The sequence below is a fragment of the Pholcus phalangioides genome, unplaced genomic scaffold (assembly GCF_987345545.1).
Source record: "Pholcus phalangioides strain wild (caught in Gottingen) unplaced genomic scaffold, Ppha-v1.0 ptg000010l_1, whole genome shotgun sequence".
Classification (NCBI taxonomy): Eukaryota; Metazoa; Arthropoda; class Arachnida; order Araneae; family Pholcidae; genus Pholcus; species Pholcus phalangioides.
In genome coordinates, this window is record NW_028301603.1 from 18,900,338 (window position 1) to 18,921,680 (window position 21,343).

At 40.6% G+C, this 21,343-nt stretch overlaps 2 protein-coding genes across 6 annotated transcripts in view; both read right to left on the reverse strand.

Moving 5' to 3' along the window:
* Positions 1-380: 380 nt before the first annotated feature.
* On the reverse strand, positions 381-5,625 carry LOC149081051 (uncharacterized). 2 transcript variants are annotated; one of them, XM_089237813.1, is made up of 2 exons: positions 5,279-5,625; positions 381-506 (listed from the first exon to the last, which is right to left on the reverse strand). In XM_089237813.1, the coding sequence occupies exons 1-2, from the start codon at positions 5,622-5,624 to the stop codon at positions 454-456; spliced, it is 399 nt and encodes a 132-aa protein (XP_089093939.1). In that variant the 5' UTR covers position 5,625; the 3' UTR covers positions 381-453. The 2 variants fall into 2 exon arrangements, with proteins under 2 accessions (XP_089093939.1, XP_089093938.1); XM_089237812.1 differs by having other exon boundaries at positions 5,261-5,581.
* A 9,431-nt stretch (positions 5,626-15,056) lies between these two features.
* LOC149081052 (protein Obscurin-like) overlaps positions 15,057-21,343 on the reverse strand; it is a 171,191-nt gene continuing 164,904 nt past the window's right edge. For all 4 annotated transcript variants that reach the window (XM_089237817.1, XM_089237816.1, XM_089237815.1 and 1 more), the window contains 5 exons: positions 19,227-19,497; positions 18,841-19,024; positions 17,683-17,758; positions 16,715-16,864; positions 15,057-15,615 (listed from right to left, as the gene is read on the reverse strand). In XM_089237817.1, the coding sequence (XP_089093943.1) occupies positions 15,432-15,615; positions 16,715-16,864; positions 17,683-17,758; positions 18,841-19,024; positions 19,227-19,497 (865 nt within the window). In that variant the 3' untranslated portion in view covers positions 15,057-15,431. The remainder of the gene's footprint in view (positions 15,616-16,714; positions 16,865-17,682; positions 17,759-18,840; positions 19,025-19,226; positions 19,498-21,343) is intronic.

Below are 21,343 nucleotides of genomic sequence, written 5' to 3' on the forward strand. Positions count from 1 at the left end.
TGATTTTTCGTGCATATGTATCATTAGAATGGGCTTTGCTGCAGCGTTAAATATGTAATGTGCGTGTATCTGACTCTAAAAAAATGACCATTTAAATTGAAAATTCTCATTCTGTTATGAAATCGGGCTGCATCACTATAAGGTTAAACAAAATTTTACAGGTGCTGCTAACAGCAATCTTTTAAGTTGCGTTAACCTCCATTAACTGAGACAGGTTGTAATTTTGGACTATAGAAATTGTAAAGCAAAATTTTTTTTTTTTAAAGCATCAAAATGGGGGCTCGCACAAGTGGGGGTTTGGTTCGTTTATTACGCATCTAATTTGTGGGCGTCCCATTCAACATTTTGTAAGTTTGAGAACAGTAAGAAACGAGAGCAAAAACAACTAAAATAACTTTATTTTCATAAGACTGGCTTCTATAATAAAAACATTTACAGGTTATCATCAGCAAATCACGTCTTTTGAGCTTCCTTCAATCTTTTTTTCACTTTGCCATTTTGATTCCCTAATTGAAAAAAGAAAATGCAAGAAATATACATAAAAATGTTATAAAAGTTTATTCTAAACTATACTGAGGTTAAAACTTTGAAGGGGATGAAAAAACAAGCATTTTTTTTTTTTCATGTTTAATGCTATGATTATACTATAGAAGCTTGAAAAAACAACCAAAAAGCGAATGCAACAAACCGGCTTGTTGGTTTTTTGTAAACGGTTTTTTTAACTTGAAAAAAAAAAAACCAATAAGCCTATTTGTCACATTCGCTCAAATGTAACTGATACGCTTATTGGTTGTGTTTTAAAGTTTCATCAAAGAGCTTTTACATAACTTTTATATTGCGTAATGGCGGCCTAAGAAAGAAATGTGTAGGTGTTGAAGTTGTGTTCATAAATAGAATCACTCCACCCTGAGGAGGAGAAGCAGCGAACATCAAAGATTTGTATGGGTGATTTAAACATATGTTTAATTGAGACAACCATTGTGGCCAAATAAGACCAACTTGCTCCACCTATGTGTGCTTTATTTCCTGCCATTTGGTAATTTTTCAGAGATTTCTGTCATAATTGGTTCTGTTCACCTTTGGCATGAATCACTAACCGCCCGCATTAAGCATGGGCATACACAGTATCAACTTTCATGGTGGGGAAGCAAGAAAAAAAAAGTTAATACAGCATATAAAGGGTATTTTTTTCTATAATTCAATTTTGTTTCTTCTGATTTTTGGCTGGGCGGGCAAAAAAGTCTTTTGCTACCATCTATTCAAACATTAATCATTAACAGAAAAATAGGATTTGTGCTATCTATTTACAAAGCGAACAAAAAAAACTTCAACTAGTACTAAACCACAGATGGCAGCAAATTCGTATCAGATTACTTTTTCTTCCTGCTGGTCAAAACTGTCCGAATTCCTTTGTGTCAACAAATATGGGGGGGGGGGGGGTCCTAGGTTGATACAAGGGGATCCAGGCCTTGATGGGATTTTGCTGGTACAGGCTAAAATCGATGAAACAACCTCTCCCTAAAAAGCACCACCAATGGCTGTCCAGACAGCTGACACAAGTACAAAATAATTCATAAATATTTAATTTACATTACTGCAGGGTTGTTTGGTTTTAACCAAGTGGTTTTTTTCAAAAAATCAAATAAAAGTTGCCTAAATATCATTTTTTTCCTTGAAAAATATCATATTGGTTCATTATTAGCCAAAATGCTTCATTTATACCACATTTTATATCCTTGGGGTACATTCTGATGGTATATCTTTAAATGACATAAGATTTTATAAGTGGTTTTTTTCAAAAAGTCTCATAAAAGAGGCCAGAATATATATATATTTTTCATTTAAAGTATCTTAGTTATTTAAAGTTATATATAAAAGCCAAAATTTCTCATTCTTACAACATTTTCTAACCTTTGGCTACATTCTGATGCTCTATCTTTAGCAAATTCATCACACATCTAAATGTAGTGGTGTATTATCTCACAGGGTTTCTTTTTTCCTTCACAAAGAAGCAGTTACAGTAGTGACACCATCATGCTAGGGGCAGGTGGTCCTATAATCCAATAAAGACACCAGCTGTCCTTAAAGGACAAAGACTAATTTACTAGTTGTTACATTACCTCACATACATTTTCATTCCCATAAGAAGTAGCACATCTCCTACTGTATATCTCCCAGTCTTAATATTCAATAGTAGTTTTTTTTATACTTTCACACACACACTGTTAAGCCCAGTTAATCAAGGTTCTACTGTATAGTAGTAACAGATTTATGAAAAATAATCAGCTATATACAGGGTGATTATAATTTAAGTTTTGATTCCAAAACTATACAATAAGTACTGATCAGAATGACTTGAAAATTTGCATGGATACTCCTGAAGCAATGGACGTTTCTTTCACAAAAGAAAAAAAGTGCAAAATGTGCAAGTAAATGATGCTGTACTTGGCCAACAGTATAATCTATTTTGTGCAACCACATCATTTCGACACTTCCACAGCATCAGTGTGTGGATAGAACGTCTATCAAGATGCACATTGCAATACCAGCAAAGCAGCTGCTGAAGACCCATTTTGACAGGATGCACCTTAACCCTTGCAACTTCTGGCTGTGGGTGTAATAAACAGTGGTCAGATTGTAAACTTTGAATTGCAACCTCCAGCACATTCCCTATATGTTAGAAGTTCCTTAGGAATATTAACGGGGGGGGGGGGGGGCATACGTTTGGTTTAATAAAGCTGAATTGCAAGCACATCCACATTATGACCATGGCATACTCCGATTCTGTTGTTGAACAAGAATTTTTGTGCTTTCAACCTCTCATAGCCAGAACACGCGGTGGACAACATATTTAACATTTCTTAAGTAAGTTGTAGTTATTTGTTCAATTACTTCGTTTTTTGTGATGTTTCCATGAATTATGAAATCGTGAAATGCTATAATTAAGGTATCATTCTGCCATGACTGGCAGAATGATATATCGTTTCCATTCTGCGAGCGAATTTCCCACATGTTGGATGATGTCATTAATTTTACATTTTTAAGTATTTTTTCCCCTTTACCAAATAAAATTGCATTTTTTCAGGAATATTCATGTCAACTTTCAAGTCATTCTGACAATTGTTCTTTTTTTACAGTGTTTTGAAATCAGAACCTTAGTTATAATCACTCCGTATATCATAAATTATTGTTAATTAATCTGCATTATTTATGCTTCATTAAATACATTATATTCACCTAATTTTTATTACTTTTTGCAAAATAGCTTCCTAATTAAGTATACTGAAAGTAACTGGAGAAAAACCTTTATATATTATATGATTAATAATAACATTAAAAGAATTTTCAAACACACAGTAATCCATTGAGTTAAGCAAAAAATAATTAAATTGCAAAAGTTGGTTTTTGTTAAAATGTAATAAATATTTATTGATTAATTAGCATGGGAATAGTGTTACTTACATTAATAAACATTTTATTTTAGTTAATTATTGGAAGTTTGAATGATTTTTCAGAAATTTCATCGTTTTTAATGTTAATACTATTTAAAACAAAAAAACCGGTTTAAACCAAAAAACCTGGTTTAAACCAAAAAAACCTGGTTTAAACCAAAAAAACCCGGTTTTTTGGTTTTTTTCAAAAAAACCGGTTTTTTTACCAACCCTGCATTACTGCTATAAATATGGTCAGCCTAGACTTGATGTAGTTTTCGAAAGTTGTATGGCTTTGACCCAAAAAATTTTATTGATGAAAGGTTTACTGCCATCTTATTTTCAATGATAGTACCAGATTGTGTGTGTGTGAATTTTGTTCCTTTTTTTTTAATGAATATTAGATGATGGTAGCTGTTCCTTATTCAGATTCATTTTTTTCGAAGATGTTTTCTAGTCCATCAACAGATGGCAAGAGGTACCAATGTTTTGACATTTCATTAATATTCAAGAACTGAAGGAAAACAAATTGGGACAGTGTATATTCAAGGGTGACTTACCAAACATCTTAGAGGAAGAAGAGCTAATACACTTGAGTTTTAGTTCTGGCCATCATACCTCCCGGGGTTCCATAGGCTGTATAAAATGTAGCCTAATTAGATGGCGGAAAGATAATCGAAGCCTCAGAATTTAATCTGTACTGGCAACTTCACATAAAACCCGTACCACCCAGGGCTTTGGTTTCAAAGTATAGGATCTTAATACGCCCGGCAGCCACAAAAAGATAGTCTTTTCATCATCATGGGATCCTCGGGAATGGTTTTTCAGAGGCCCTACCTAGATCAAATCCTCAGATTGCAATCTGTCCTAGTATCCTCATAGAAAACCGTACCACTCATGAGCTTTGGCTATAATGGTAGCAGAATATACCCTGTAGCCAACGACATGGCCATCTAAAGAACATCATCAGTTCCAAGGCATACACAGGATGAACCTTTGAAGAATGCAAAGGTGTTCAACCTTAAGAGAGCATGAGCCAATTAATCAAGTGATCTGTAAATGTGCAACTGACTGTGAAGTGCTCTGGAACTGTGCAGCAGGCCAATCAAGTTATCTGGGAATGTGTCACTGGACAATAAGTGATCTGGAAATATAGCACACAACTGCAATGCCGGTCACTAAAGTGATCTGATAATGTGCCACGGTCTGCTTGAATGATGGGAATATGTGACGAGACGCTGTATGTGAAGAACTTCGCACACACACCACGTGCCACTTAAGTGATTCTGGAAAAGTGTTCACTTGTTAATTTTTAAAAATATTAGGTTGGAAACTGGCAATGTGGGCCACATTCAGCCTGCGAGCCATGGGTTTTGATCATGTATGGTCTAAGATCTTAATCTGTCCCACTGCAGCCAATGACAGGGCCATCTAAAGAGCATTATGGCCCTCAGTGGGGTACACACAGGATCAACCTTTGTAGGGGGCACAAGGAATCTATATCAGAGAAACTGAGTTGTGCAACAGTCTTTGAAATATTCACAAATATTTTTGATCTGTGTTGGAGGCAAAGGATTCCCTATGTCCTACCTGCGTAAACCTCAGATGGCCCAGGGCAAAGCGATTTTTCTGAGTGCCCTACCTGGCTAGAGATCCTTCCCTAGGTAGAAAAATCTCTCACAAGGGACCTCGAGTGGGGCCCATGGGTAATTATATTCCTGAGTCCTCACACAAAAACTATATTTGACGGGCTAACTGTTCTTACAATAAAATGAGGCAAAATCAACAAAAGAGGCAAAACAGACATGGAAGAAGATAATAAAAAGCACCTTCTTGTCTTTTCGTACCAGCAGTAGTAGCGACAGCATTGCGGGCCTCTCCTTCGATCGCTTTCGTCAGAATGTCGTTGAGTTTCGTTTGTACAACCTTGACCGATCCCGCCAGCGTTGAATAATAATCACCGTTCTCTTCTGCTGCGGCCGGAGTATTTACGTCCTGAGAGAATGTTTGCACGTCTTTACCGGGCAGCGACAAACTGAAGCGGATAGCATCCATCAGCGATCTCGCCCGTGCGTCAATACCGAGTGGAAATAAATACGCGCAGACCGCGCTGAAATTGTAAACAAATGCATCGATGCCAGACTTCAAAAAAGTAAAAGTGTTCTTTTTATTTTCTTTAAAAAATTTTTTCATTCAGTACAGCTCCCTATGAGCAAGGTCAAAAACTGATTTGAATGAGCAAATAAGTTATTTTCGTGTTACATAAGGGGACGTCAAAATCAAAACCAGGAAGCGAACGATGAATAAAACTTCAAACGTAAATTTCCACAGTTTGATTCATACAGTTTGTGCTGCCATCTACTTTCGAAACAAAAAACGACTCAAAAGGTGATGAAAAATTCGGATTGAGAAGCAGAAATTTTCATTCTGTACAGTTCCCTACGGACAAAGCCCACAAACTGAACTGGATTACAAGTTCAGTTCTTTCTTCGAGGAATAAGGAAACGTCCAAAACAAAGGACCTAGAATGAAGCAGACGACAGCAGGAATTTTCGATCTGTACAGTTCCCTACGGGCAAAGCCCTCAAACTGAACTGGATTACAAGTTCAGTTCTTTCTTCGCGGAATAAGGAAACGTCCAAAAGAAAGGACCTACAATGAAGCAGACGACCACAGTAATTTCCGATCTGTACAGTTCCCTACGGGCAAAGCCCTCAAACTGAACTGGATTACAAGTTCAGTTCTTTCTTCGGGGCATAAGGAAACGTCCAAAACAAAGGACCTACAATGAAGCAGACGACAGCAGAAATTTTCATTCTGTACCCTACGAGCGAAGCCCATAAACTGAACCGAATGGCAAGTTCAGTTTTGTCTTCGTGGCGTAAGGAGACATCAGAAACGAAGATCCTATCGTCACATTTTTATGATATTTAGAAATTCGTTCAAATGCAAGTTCACCAACTTATCGTTAGATGGCTGTAAACACACCAACAGGGCTCATATATCCGATATTAAATATTAAATCAAACGTATTCACAGCTATTGAACTTGAGTTATAAAGCCGGGTTTTCCTACGAATAGGTTTGTTGCGCAGCGGGAACCGAATTAGACTATTTCGCGCCGACAGAAACGTGTTACATAATCACGCTACGCGTTTGTGTTTTCCTAGCGAGGCACATCAGATCAGGGCGGCTATATTATAGTATATGGCTTTGGCATCAGCTACTCTGTCGTCTGCATGCTCCGGTTTGAAGGGAAGGAAAAGAAAACACACAAGTAGTGAAGAGAATATCGGCGAAACCGCGGCGCACGACGCATTTGACTCCTCCAGAAGCAGTCGGCCAATCACGCCCGACGTAAAGCGCTGTCGTATTGCGATGTGCAGGAAAACAGTCATGCTGCTTTTCTTACTGGTGAGTGGACGGCGTTTCGCGCTGGGTGAATCACGTTGCGTGAGGCACAGGAAACCTGCTCCTAGGAAAACCCGGCTTAAAATTTTCATCAACAGATAGCAGCAGCAACATTTCATTTTAATTGAAAATCACGTATACATAAATTAATCTCCAAACATTGTCAAAATAAAAAAAATCATGTGGGGGGTGGGGCGCCGTATTTCTAAATAGTTTTAAGGTTTTTTTTAAATTTAGGGGGAGTAACTACGGGTCAGTAACATAATAGCAAGGTGCCCAATAATAGGGCCCGTACTAATTCAAATGAGCCCAAGATTATTTTACACAAGATTTTTTTTTTCCAACTTATTTCAGTGGGGCCGTCAAGAAATTTTTGGAATTCCCAGCTCCGATTCACCAGCAGGCCCGTCACTTGAACTTTTTCTAGTCGGGGAGGGGGGAGATAAAGAACATGTACTCGATGTATGGTGCATTCTATGTATACAGGGTGGTCAAAAAGTCCGTAAAAACTTCAAAAATTCATAAAAACCGGAAAAATAACCAAAATAAAAAACTTTGCTGGGTTAGCATCGCTAGGTCACGGGAATTTTTTCAAGACGGGGAAACAATAACTCAAAAACCAGCCGATAGGTGACACTGGTACGAATGTGGAAGTTCAGAAGAATGTGAGGACTGGAAAAGGGCCTTTAACAGCGATATAGGCCTAATAAAGCTTGTTCAGCGGTTTGAAAAAACTGCACCGCTGGAGGATCGCGTTTAAGGAATTCGCCGCGTGGTGCAGTCAAAATGGAAGCGTTAGCGTCCAAAATCTGCTGCAGGAACCAGCAGTGCTCGTGAAGCTGCCAGACGCTTGGGCTTACCACCATCCTCGCAATATTCTTCATGGAATCCTTGATCTGTACCCATACAGATTGCAGTCGTGCCATGAACGTTTACCGTACATTTAGAGGGAATTTAGTGGATACCGTACATTTTAGAGGGAAGAATTTTTAAGGTGGGCTTTCTCCAAAATCGAACAGAATCCTACCTGGGTCTTTAACATCTTGTGGACAGGTGAAGCTCATGTTTCGCTTCATGGTGACGTCTAATCCACGTGAGTACACGCAGAAACCATTGCATTCCCCAAAAGGACATTGTGGTGTGGGTTGACAGGTTTGTTCATCATAGGACCCTTCTTCTTTGAAACGCAGTGCCCACTAAATGGGTGGAAAACGACTACGGTGAATGCGCAGCGTTATTTAACGCTTCTGCGCGAGAAGGTCGTGCCATGTTTGCGAGAGATGTGCTTTCTACCGTCACGTTTATGCAAGATGGAGCAACTAGTCACACTGCTACTCCGGTCAAGGTATTCCTGATACATACGTTCGGGGAAGTCAAAATCATTAGCAGGCGTCGCAGGTTCCCAATCTGTCGGAACTGAAAGATGCGATCCACCGAGAGGTGTCACATGTAAAAGGACCTTTTGCCCACCCCATATATACTATTTCTAGTGTATTTTTTGAAGCCGGGGGGGGGGGGTGCAAATGACGGGCCTGTTCACCGTTTGCAGAAATTAGGGATTCCTACGAATAATGTTCAAGGTGTCTGCTTGTTCAGTCAGTGAAAATATGATATTTGTCTAATTATTTATCTGGTGCAATTTTCGTGATCACTCATCCCAGAAATAAATCGCCCTGGGTTAGAGCTCATTGCCCCCCCCCCCTCCGAAAATACACCTCTGTCTCTAAAGTCACTCTTTTCATCACTCACCGTGCTTGCACGCTTTCTTGGTAAATCTTTTGGTCGTCCACTGACAGGTCGCTTGCTCTCTAGGCCACTGTTTGGATCACTTCTGTGTTTACACACACTCTCTCTAATCACTCTTAGGCCGAACACATAGTGAGGCGACCCCGAGGCATAATAGTGACTAGCGACGAAAAAACAATTGTATTGCTTTGTTCTACACCTCACATATTCGAGAAGCGAGGCGAAAGAGAGAAAGAGGCCACTTATCGAGGTGCGTGACTTGATCAAACCTGTTTGTTTTCACCTCGATCTCTCGTTTTTTCCCGCTACCTGCTGATTGTTGCGTTTCAACCCCTTTTTTTTCTTCTTTCCCTCTTCTGCGTGGGGATTATCATTATCGCACCATTACATTTCACAACCCCTCTGGCCATTTTCTCTATCCTCCTTCTCTTTTTACTATGCGCGGACGTCTCTTCCTCGATCCCCAATTTGGTGCATTGCGTATTGTAATGCATCGCGTGCTGTATTGCTTATTATGGCGCTTTGCGTACGTGATGCATCGCGTATTGCACTGTATTGCATATAGTTATATGTATTGTGGTGCATCGCGTGCTGTATTGCTTATTGTGTTGCATTGCTGATTGTGGTGCGTTGCTAATTGTTATGCATTATAGTGTATCGCGTACTTCTCATGGCAATGCAGTGCTTATTGCGTATTGGACTGTATTGCTTATTGTGGCGCATTGCGTATTGGGCTGTATTGCTTATTGTGGTGTACTGCAAATAGTTGTGCATCGCTGATTATAGTGTATCGCTTGCTTATTGTGTTTCAGTGGTTATGGCGTATTGTGGTGCTTATTGCGATGTATAGTGCTTTATTGCGCATTGAGCTGTATTGCTTATTGTGGTGTGTATTGCGTATTGTGGTGCTTATTGCGATGTATAGTGCTTTATTACGTATTGAGCTGTATTGCTTATTGTGGTGCACTGTATTACGTATTGTGCTGTATTGCTTATTGTAATGCAGTGGTTATTGCTATTGTGCTGTATTACTTATTGTGGTGCACTGCCAACACAATGCTGATTTTAGTGCATCGCATGCTGCATTGCTTATTATAATGCAGTCCGATGCAGTCTGTATTGCGTATTGTGGTAAATTGCTTATTGCGATGTTTCGCTGATTGCAGTGCATTGTGATTTTGCTGGTTGTTGATTTGTAGTGTTATGCATTACGTACTGTGTGCATAACGTGCTGTATTGCTTATTGTAATGCAGTTCTTATTGCGTATTGAGGTGCATTGCGTATTATTCTGCTTTGCTTGATGCGATACATCGCGTTTGCGTATTGTAGTGGATTGAATATTATACTGTATTGCTTATTGTGGTGCAATGAAAATGGTGGTGAATTACTGATTGTAATGCATTGCGTATTGTAGTGTATCACGTGCTGTATTGCTTATTATAATGAGTGCTTATTGCATATTGGGGTGTATTGCTTATTGCGGCGTACTGCAAATAGTGGTGCTTTCCATATTGTAGTGCATCGCGCATCGTGTGCTGTATTGCTTATTACAACGCAGTGCTTATTGCGTATTGTGGTGCATTGCGTATTATTGTGTTTTGTTCAATGCGATACATTGCGTACTGTGGTGCATTGCGTATTATTGTGTTTTGTTCAATGCGATACATTGCGTACTGTGGTGCATTGCGTATTATTGTGTTTTGTTCAATGCGATACATTGCGTACTGTGGTGCATTGCGTATTATTGTGTTTTGTTCAATGCGATACATTGCGTACTGTGGTGCATTGCATATTGTGCTATATTGCTTATTGTAATGCAGTGCTTACGGTGTATTGCGGTACACATTATAGTACTTTGCCTATTGCGATGCATCGCGCATTGCGCTGTATTGCGTATTGTGGTGCATTTCTCTTATCATGGTATAATACTTATTTTGCAGTGTTGTTGATGTTGGTGCGTTGCATATAGTGGTGCATTGCTTATTGCTGCATTGCCGATGGTGGTACATTGCGTTTTGTGCTGTATTGTGGTGCACTGCATACAGTGGTGGATTGAGTGTTGTGCTTTGTTGCCGATAGTGGTGCTTTGCGTGTTGTGATACACCGTATATAGTGAATCACTACTTAATTTGCTGCATTGCATATAGTGGTGCATTACTTATTGTGCTGTATCGCCTATCTTGGTGTATCACGTATGTATTGCGGTGCATCGAGTATTCTGTAGTATTTATGATGGCAGCATTGCTTATCGAAATCAGAATGGGAAACTGGGTAAATGGAACTGGAAAGTGGGTAATGAATAACTATTTCGCAGGCATTTGCAGTGCCTGAGGAATATTTTGCTTTATAATTAAAGAAAATGTGACGAGTGGTTAGCTCCATTGGAGGAGTTGTGGGGGGGGGGGGATTGGACGCCCTAGGCGTCAGGGGGGCTTTGCCCCCTTAGTAACATATAAAGGTATTTTCTTCAATTTAATTAAAAAAATTATTATTTTTTGCATTAAAAAAAATAAATTTTTGATCGTGGGAGGGGGGGTCACGAGCCCCCAATGCCCCCTACCCCGTGTACGTCTCTGATCCTACCAATATGCGTTAGAATTCAGAGGGGCAGAGCTGATGACGAAATTTTGGTGACAAGGGGGTGGGGAGAGGGGGTCAAAAATGGCTAAAAATTTGCTTACGTAATACTTGAACGGCCCCTTACACAAAATTAGTCACTGTGAATTAGGTGATCATTGACGTACGCAAAGGGAGGGGGTAGGGGTTCCCCCTGAGCCATGATTGTAGCGTTATTTTGCAGTAAAAAACGTAAACCCCCCTCCCCGAGAAGGGAAAAAAATCTGAACACCCCCTCGAGAAAATTCTGCGTACGCCTATGGAGGTGACTACCAGTGCGGCATTTCGTCCCGTATTTTCCGGAGCAGTCCCGGTTTTTAACATGAAACTTCTTTAGCCAGGAGACTAAATTTTCGTGAGGGAAAGGAAATTCATCACCAAAAAGTGAAGCCTTTTTCTTCAAAACCTTGAGGTAAATCTAGTCACGTCAAGCCTAGAAATTTCGCTTCTATAGCGCGAGATTCTCACGTTGATTTTTTGTCTTTTTCTCCGTTCCAACTTTTTTGAAAAAATATCCCGGGTTTTAGTTGAATTTTTATTGAATTTGTTATTTATTAATCAAAAACGTGTGTTGATACAGAGGTCAGAGCCGTAACTAAGATTTTTGCTGCCCCCCCCACAAATTTTAAATTCGATAATTTTATAATTGTTCTTTGTTCTCACCCCCTTTAAGTTTCGGCCCTGATATAGGTAATTAATTTTCCACCGATGGACTAAATGAAATTTCACGAATTATCGCATTGGTGATCACTCAGTAATGTCGGGACTTGCCAAATACATGAAAAGGGGAAATTCGGCTTCTCCTGTATCTGGAGCACCAGAACCACCTTTGAATCACTGTACACGCGTGAATTTCTTAACTATATTGCTTCAAAATTATGCTTACTCTTTGCAGGATAAATAATGTAAGTAGGGTTTTCGATCGGGAATTCGTCCCTGCATGCGAATTGCTGAGCAGGCATGTCTAGTCAGTCGGGGAAGGGGGGGGGATCGCATTCTATTAAGACGTTAGTGAATCCTGTGAGTAATGCCATCTGGCGTTAGATAAAGCAACATAACCACAAAAATGAGCGTGAACTTTTTTTTTCAGTGACCAGCTCTTTTTTATACTTTTTTAAAAAATAAAATAGTCTGAACTGTATATAATGAGTAGAACAACGATGAACTGAACAATCATTCAATATATTTTAAAGTATTTTTTGCTCATAATAAAATAAATAATTAAATTTTAATTAATGTTCGCTTTACAAATAAACTCTCTCAGATTAAGCATGTGATTCTTGCAGAATCTGTGTCCGCCATATGGAATTTAGCGATTGCTAATGTTTCAGACGATGAGCACGATAATCTCATATGGACGAATCATGAAGTGCCTACCAAATTGGCGGATGTGACATTCTTCCATGGCAAATTATTTCCTGATTTTTTTTTTTTTTTTGAGAATTATTGATCGCCCTCTCTTTCTCGTTAGCCCCGTCCAGCTTGTGGAGCGAATATTATTCAAACGCCTTTTAAGCATTTTTTAAATTGAAACTATACCTCTACGATGGGCGGTTGATGAGATAAAGGCCGCATTAGCACTTACAGGACACCCTGTATATAGGCTAGCAGAAATACCCGGCGCTCTTCCCGGGTTTTCTTCAACTACTGGGAGGATTGGAAAAGTTACAAACCACTATATAGGAATGAACTGTTATAATAACAGAATTAAAGGTGTGACAAACTATTGTAAAGGCATATATACACGTCTGAAACGCACTGTTAGGGAAAAACGGTAACCAAAGTAAAGTTCCGAAAGTAATTGTTGAGGCCCCAAAACCATTGTTGCCCGACAGTTTTTCTCCTATTTCGGGCATTTGCCCAGCTCTGACGAACTTTTAAAGTAGCTCACGGTTCAATCACGGTCCTGTTTGGTATATATGCAAAATCTGGCGACGATCGGCCTAAAACTGTAGATTTGTATAAAGAACATACATACTTTCACATTTATAAACTGAAGACCCAAAAAAAACTGGTACAGGCATGCGTATGCAAATAAAGAGATATGGAACCAATCAGAGTACGGCGCTGCTATCGGCAACGCCTACACAACAAGTGTCTGGCATAGTTGTTAGATCGGTTACTGCTACTACAATGGCAGGTTATCGATATTTAAGTGAGTTTGAACGTGGTGTTATAGTCGGCGCACGAGAGATGGGACATAGCATCTCCGAGGTAGCGATGTGAATTTGGATTTTCACGTACGACCATTTCACGAGTGTACCGTGAATATTGGGAATCCGTAAAAAATTAAATCTACGACATCGCTGCGGACGGAAAATGATCATGCAAGAACGGGACCAACGACGACTGACGAGAATCATTAAACGTGACAGACGTGCAACCCTTCCGCAAATTGCTGCTGATTTCAATGCTGGGCCATCAACAAGTGTCAGCGTGCGAACCATTCAACGAAACATCATCGATATGGGCTTTCGGAGTCGAAGGCCCACTCGTGTACCCTTGATGACTGCACGACACAAAGCTTTACGCCTCACCTGCTGGGCCCGACAACACCGACATTGGACTGTTGAGGACTGGAAACACGTTGCCTGGTCTGACGAGTCTCGGTTCCAATTGCTTCAAGCTGATGGACGGGTATGGAGACAACCTCATGAATCCATGGACCCTACATGTCAACAGGGGACTGTTCAAGCTGGTGGAGGCTCTGTGATGGTATGGGGCGTGTGCAGTTGGCGTGATATGGGACCCTTGATACGTCTAGATACAACTCTGACAGGTACGTAAGCATCCTGTCTGATCACCTGCACCCATTCATGTCCATTGTGCATTCCGACGGACTTGGACAATTTCAGCAGGACAATGCGACACCCCCACACGTCCAGAATTGCTACAAAGTGGCTCCAGGAACACTCTTCTGACTTTAGACACTTCCGCTGGCCACCAAAATCCCCAGACATTAACATTATTGAACATATCTAGGATGCCTTGCAACGTGCTGTTCAGAAGCAATCTCTACCCCCCTCTACCCCCTACGGATTTATGGACAGCCCTGCAGGATTTATGGTGTCAATTACCTCGAGCACTACTTCAGACATTGTCCATGCCACGTCGTGTTGCGGCACTTCTGCGTGCTCGCGGGGGCCCTACACGATATTAGGCAGGTGGACCAGTGTTTTTGGCTCTTCAGTGTATATAGGATTATTTTCCTGCCACATATTGTGGCTGCTGATATTCTACATTGCGGACGCCAAGATAAAGGAGAATGAAGCTTTGTAGCTTTGTGTTCAGCCAGGGTCGTAACTAAGATTTTTGTCAGGGGGAGGGGGGGATTCATTTTTCCACCCCCCCCCACCCACCCAATTGTAAAAATCCGTATTTTTCTGAAATTTGTTTTTTGGATTATGTTTTTAAGGTAAATCCCCCATTTTTGCCCCCAATTTGCAGCTTCCTAAAAATTGCTGCCCGGGGGTCTGGCACCTCTTTCCCCTTTATTAGTTCCGATTCTGTGTTCAACACGATCACATATTAGTCACAGCTTTAGCCGAAGTTTTCTTACACTTCTGTCCTTGAAATAACATGCATAGTTTATATATATGGAGTGGGGGGGGGGGAAGAACATGAAAGTGTTTCTTAACCTTTTTTCATTCATGTCCCCCTTCGAACTATGCATATATGCTATTACTACATAAGCTAATTTCAACGCGCCTTGCTCTTATAACATACACGTCAGTTATTGAATGCACTTCTCAAATATAGTTTTTTCTATTTAAAGGGGGTCCAAATATTTTCCCAGGGCCTCAACTGACCTTAATCCGCTTCTGAATTTGAACTGAAATCACGGAAACACCATTTGGAACAAAATATTTAATACAACAAATGACATATTGCGTAATATAATTCGATCCAAAACAAAAACAAGGATCGAGCCTGCATTTAAAACGATGAGTACAATATGAATGTGGAGTCGTTTTTTTTCGTTTTTTGTTTCATCAGGAGAAGCATCTTCAAGGTTAGGACATCGATATAATAATCGCAATACAAATACGTATATGAAACTATAAATTTTCTCTTGATAATGTTTCACTTCCAATCGAGAGTGCGTAAAAATTTTTAATATGATCAGATCTAAAAACATGAACAGTGAAAATTTTCACATGAATATATAGTCTTTGCGGGCGGCTAGGACCTTCGTACGAGAAAAAGTTCAAGTAGAGAAAAATGTGCTCAGCTTTTCCCGAACATGTTCAACAGAACTCCCGGTGTAGACTTGCCCTTTGCGGAGTGAAACTGCTCCGAGAATTCTTGTATGTGATGTGGTAAGAAGACAGTATGCTCCCGTTTCTTGATCATGAATTCATTTGGCAGCAACCATTTGTTCTCGAGGCATTCGGCTGCGGTTGGCCTTTTGCTGCGACACAAACGAGAGAACAAAAAATCATTACTAAAGCTCTCGAAATGCAATTAGCATTTTTGCAGATGTACAAGACAACATACTTTTTCCTTCGCGTGAAGTAAATTTGAAAATTTTTTTGCCTCATACACTGGTACATAGCGCTTCATTGAGAGGGTGAGATATGTAAAGTGCATCCTATAGAGCAGTGGTTCTCAACCTTTGGAAGCTCGTGGGCCCGCTAATTTTTTTTTTGTGTGAATGAAAGACCTGGTCATGCACACAACTAATGAGAAATTAATGGGAAAAATGAAACATTGAATCACTGACGGTCCGGTGTGACTAGTGTTAGGGCCGAGTATTGGGCCGCGGCTAGGTGGTTGAGAAACACTGCTATAGGGCGTTTCAGAAGCGCTTCGAAATGATATAACTTTGAGACAATGGCAAGGTACAATGATGGGACTACAGTCACTGATCAGAAGTAGGGATTGCTCAGTTTTTTGTCTGTTCTAATGCCCAAACGTGATAGAAAGTCTTCACATTAAAAGAGGTTGTATTTCGAATCTGTGCATGTGTGCGGAGGACAACTTCGCCCACCATTGCATCAAGACTACAGCTCCATCTATATATAAAAATGTGTAGGAGGCTACTTTACCACACACCAACTTGGTCATATCGTCACATGGCAACTTCCTACTGATGGAGGTGGGTAAGAAATTAAGTCATCATCTACGTTAGTCGCCCTAGGCTCGGTAGGTAAAGAACTTGTTTTCTATGTTCTTTCCCCCAGATCTAACCCGGGATGGTAACCTTCATGGTGGAAGACGAGCATCTTACCACTGCACCATTCAAGCTGCACAGGAGGATGGCTTATCCCAGTAGAAATGCATAGGATATTTGAATAGAAATGCACAGGAAAAAGCTGGCTTATCATCATAGAAATGTGGATAGGATGCTTGCATTCTCTTAGAAATGTGTAGAAGGCTTGCATATTCTTAGAAATGCATAAGAGACTAGCATACTTCTAGAAACTCACAGGAGGCTTGCTTACTCCTTAAGGAGTCTCACTATAGTAGTGAGAATAGTAGAGAGAAAGAGTAGAAAATATTTGACTTACTGCGGTGTCCTCTTGAAAACCTGCATAAGGAAATGGGTTGCTTCTTGGCTGACCTCTTTGTACAGGTGATCGAAATGATAACGCACGTAAAGAACGTTATTCTTCGTTTCGAGTTCGCTTTCCCCTGCGAAAGGTGACACGCCACTCAATCTGCAAAAGAAAAGAAGAGGAAAATGTGAATGTTACAATACAGGAGTTGATGAGAATCATGAAGGTTTATCCACAAGATCAATGGTATCTGTAAACAGCAGGGTCTGAAGTGTTTTAGATCTGTAGGTGCATGACTTGAGTTTTACGCAGGAAACTTTGAAACTTTGATTTCTGAATTAAGCTTGTGGGGAGGGGGGGGGAGGGTGCTCTGATGCATGATAAAAAAATTTGACCATAAGGCGATCACAAGGATGATGTTAGAAGACAAGAAAATCGTAGCATTTTATTTTGTTATCATTTATGGATGAAGGAGGACAGTGATTGCCATTTATAGCAGGAGTGAATAACCTTTTGGGTTGTATGTGAGAGACATGGGACATGGACAGAGAAACGGGGTGTTGGGGAGTCCAGCATCAAAGGCAAAGCCGACTGATCTAATGTATATGCGTATATATGAACTGACATCATCGTGCAATCATTATCGTGGCTTCCCTCCCCCAACTAGACTTTCAAGTCTATCCCTGCATATGGTGAGAGATGGCAGCCACAAACTGATATGTACTTATCATGTTGTGTGCAATGACATTTTGAAGTGAAACTTCTATAAAAAGTTTAAAATTAATGTATTAATATAAAATTTAAATATTAAAAGTTTTTAAATGTGTCAGAAATGAACCCACCGATCTCCCATAACGTACCAAATACCCTAAGTTTCAGAAAAGGATGCACAAAAATTTAATTCACTCTTTCCACAGGAAACTATTACTCGATACGGACCAAGTTTTTGGGGTCAATAATAATAATTTAAAATTACTTACAGAATATATACAAGAACACCAACACCCCAGATGTCAGCGGAAAAGCAGATTTCTTCACCTTTCAGAACCTCTGGAGCTACAAAAAAAACCCATAAAAGATGAATAATGGATATCTGATTACCCGAAAAAACCTACAAATACCATTCAATCTTTTTGGAATGCATTGCACAGCCCGAATCAATCTAATTCGACACTTCTCGACACAGGTTTCATCATTAAGAAAATTATTATGGCGATTCTTTTTATACAAGGTGGTCATAAAATAATTAGGCCCATATATTTATGGCCCCTAGCAGCCATAAAAATCAGCGAATGCAAATTAAGTTTAAGTCATAGTTGATTCAAAGTATGCGATCGAGAATGAAGAGAAAAGCAAAACCCCAGCTATTGTTTTGGATATGGCAACAGCAACAAAATTTCAAAAAATTCGAATCGCATTACTGAGTGATCGGCACAGTGAATAACCATGAATGGCTAGAATAGTACATTTATCACGATAAACCCCTGCGCGGGATGCAGAGACAGAAAGAATATCTCACCAAGGGGATAGTGCGCTAACTGCTGGGTGGGTGGGGGGGGGGGGAAAGGACTTCTTGCAACAGTAATGTGATTTGCATACAATGTTTCCATATGTTTCTTTGTCTGCATCTAGCGCCAGATTTTACCATGCTACAGGTACCATTACAATGCCATTCATGACTTTTTACTGTGCCGATCATTTTGCAATACATAGAAGCTGCTACATAAATTTTTCAAAATATTTTTGATGTGGCCATTGCCGTAAGAGGATTTTGTTTTTCTCCTCATTCTTGAGTACATACTCTGAAACACCTATATCTCAAAGTTCATTTGCATTTGTCTATTTTTGCAGCCATGGCCCCCACAAGGGGTGGGCTGACAAGGCTCAAGCTCTAGGGCCGGGACAAGTTTCACAATTTTTTTGCGCTTTTTCACGTTATAAATTCATCATAAAGGGGCCCGTGGAAGTGTGGTCGGGGCCCCCGCAAAAGATCCCAGCCTAGGGACCCTACCCTAAGATGTGGGGGCCATGTTTGCAGTCACTAGGGGCTCATATATGGGCAAAGTTATTTCATTACCACTCATTCTGACATAAGCCTATTTGCTATTCAAGTTACAAGAGAGAAAAGACCCACGTACCTAAATATTCGGTGCAGCAACCTTTAACTTGAATTTTTGCTCCTTCGTCAGGAACATATTGAGCACTTCCGAAGTCAACCAATTTTATTTGAAGGTTATGCCTATCTACCATGACAACGTTGTCTGGCTGCAGCTCTAAGTAACAGACGCCTCTAAAATGTAGGTACTCCAGAGCATCAATCACCTGTAAAAAGGAAAAAACTTAAAGATAACTACACAGAATTGACTCATCCATACCAGCATCGGTAAGACTCTAGTGAACCATCATCTTCAAAGCATGTAAAGTCATCATAATATCACCCATGAGACTGAATGGTATCCACACTTATGATGAAACATATTTTGAAAACTTCAGAAGCACGATATCGAGATTCAAAGCAACCAACCTGTCTAATAATTTTCGAAATGGTTTCTTCAGAGTATAGCGGACGAGAAGAGAGATAAGTCAATACATCCATTCCGCAGAGCTTCTCCATAATGAAAAACATGGAGTTCTTGGAGCAGCTCACAGAAATGAGGCGGGCTATTCTTTCATGCTGCAATGACCTGTACATTTCAAATTCCCTTTCCACCAAATCTGTCATGACAGAAACTTTTGCAATTTGAGCTGCGTTCAGATTGCGGACCCATACTTTCTGAACTAGGGAAAATCGTCCCCTGTTTTAGAAAAAGAAACAAAATAAACTTAAGTTTTATAAACTATATATACATACAAGATAAGTCAAAACAGTAGGATGAATTGTCTGATACCTGAGTCACAACATAAGCCAAAGTGTTCATCCATGTACATGGCCATCCAGAGATAACGTAAACTCGCCGGCCCCCCGCGACAGCCGGCGAAAGCCACTGCGGGGACCCAGCCTGCGACGTCCGGTCGGCCGCCGTTTGGCGGACCGCGACCAAAACTACAAGCTTTTTGATCGTAAAAATTTTAATATACGCTATTGGAGCTGAAATTGCCGCGGCTGCTGGCACCAAACTTGCCCTCCAATAGATCTTCTCCGGAGGATTTAAGAACCTCTCATTCCGATTACGGGGTCGCGAGAGAGTCTCGTATCGTTATTTTTCGTCACTACTTCCCCGTGCCGGGAGTGGGTAATTTGCACGCCTGCTGCCTTCCTTGGATGTGGTAGCCGTTTCCCAGGCTCCCTCTCCGGAATCGAACCCTAATTCCCGGTCACGACCATGGTAGGTGCGTGACCTACTATCGACAGTTGATATGGCAGACACTTGAAAGATAGTCACCATATCGGCTGCGATCGGCCCTAAGTTATCCAGAGTCGTTACCAAATGCTGTCGCCCCGGAGGACGACGGATTGGTCTTGGTCTAATAAAAGCGCTCGTCCCCCTCGCGGGGTTGGAGTTCGGTTAGCCAAGCCGAGCGCCGCGGGACCAGGATGCCTCGGTAGCGGACGAACCCGAGAATCGACCCCGCGGCGAGAGGGGAGCCGTAGGCTCCTGCGTCCCATACGATTGCCAGGGATCTCTCCGATCTTAGCCAAACCAGAATTCCCTTCGGTACTGTGGGAAAACCATCCATAAATACAATCGTGTGCAAAATTAAGATAATTTGCACATTTGTGTGTCTGTTTTCACAAAAAGTACTGAACCAAAGGTACTAATAATGCCAAATGTAACAAGCTACTCGCTAACTTGTTGCATTAATTTGTAGAATTATTAATTAATATTTAATTCAACCTAATCATTAAATTTTAATGAAGCCTTTTAGAATATAATTTTATTTACGATGCCAGACAGTCTGGGAATTGCGTCGGACTTTTATTCAGATATCGTGTATAGAAATAGGTGAGGCACCTATATACACAGGTTACTTCCAACGCCTTTTGCAGATTCTCAGAAATGACCTTGCCCTTTGGGCAGTGGTATCTTGAGGAGTGGCAGATGGATTTTATCATTGGTATGTAGACATCGGGCAGCCGCGAGATTCCAGTAGGGGATGCTAGACTGGGAACCAAAGGGGATGGGGTGTGACGTTTAGGAGACGGAACCAATGAGAGGGAACAGGAAGAAATTGGACGAGAGAAGGTGGTTGAAAGAGGCAGAACAAACTGGGTCTCGATGAGAGGTGATTGTCCGGTTTTTGGGGAGAAGTGGAAGGAGCGGAAGATAACGAAAGCCTGGGGTAAGTCTTGACCTATTGCTTTCTCCATTCCTCTCTCGCTCAAGGAGTAGTAGCATAAAACATATGTACTGATTTATAAGTATCCTGATTATAAGTAACTGATATATAAGACTTGTAAAAACATCCTCATATGTACATCATTTGTTTTATAGCTGTAAATAAATAATCTTTTACTCCGACCTGGGGACAAGGGTTGAATAATTGAGTGGTACTAATTGGTATCTCGAGTATCAGCCCCAGATGCTGAGAGCAGCTCTGGGACAATGCCACCGAAGAAATATGCAAATATTCAGTGTCGAATACGTAAGCGTACACGTGCGTGTGGGCGGAGCTGTGACCATAGAGGAGATTATAAGGGCG

Coding starts and splice junctions, on each gene's coding strand:
- LOC149081051 (XM_089237813.1), bottom strand. CDS start 5,624: ATGAAAAAATTTTTTAAAGAAAATAAAAAGAACACTTTTACTTTTTTG. Junction 507..5,278: donor TGCTGTCGCTACTACTGCTG/GTACGAAAAGAC, acceptor TTTTTCAATTAG/GGAATCAAAATGGCAAAGTG.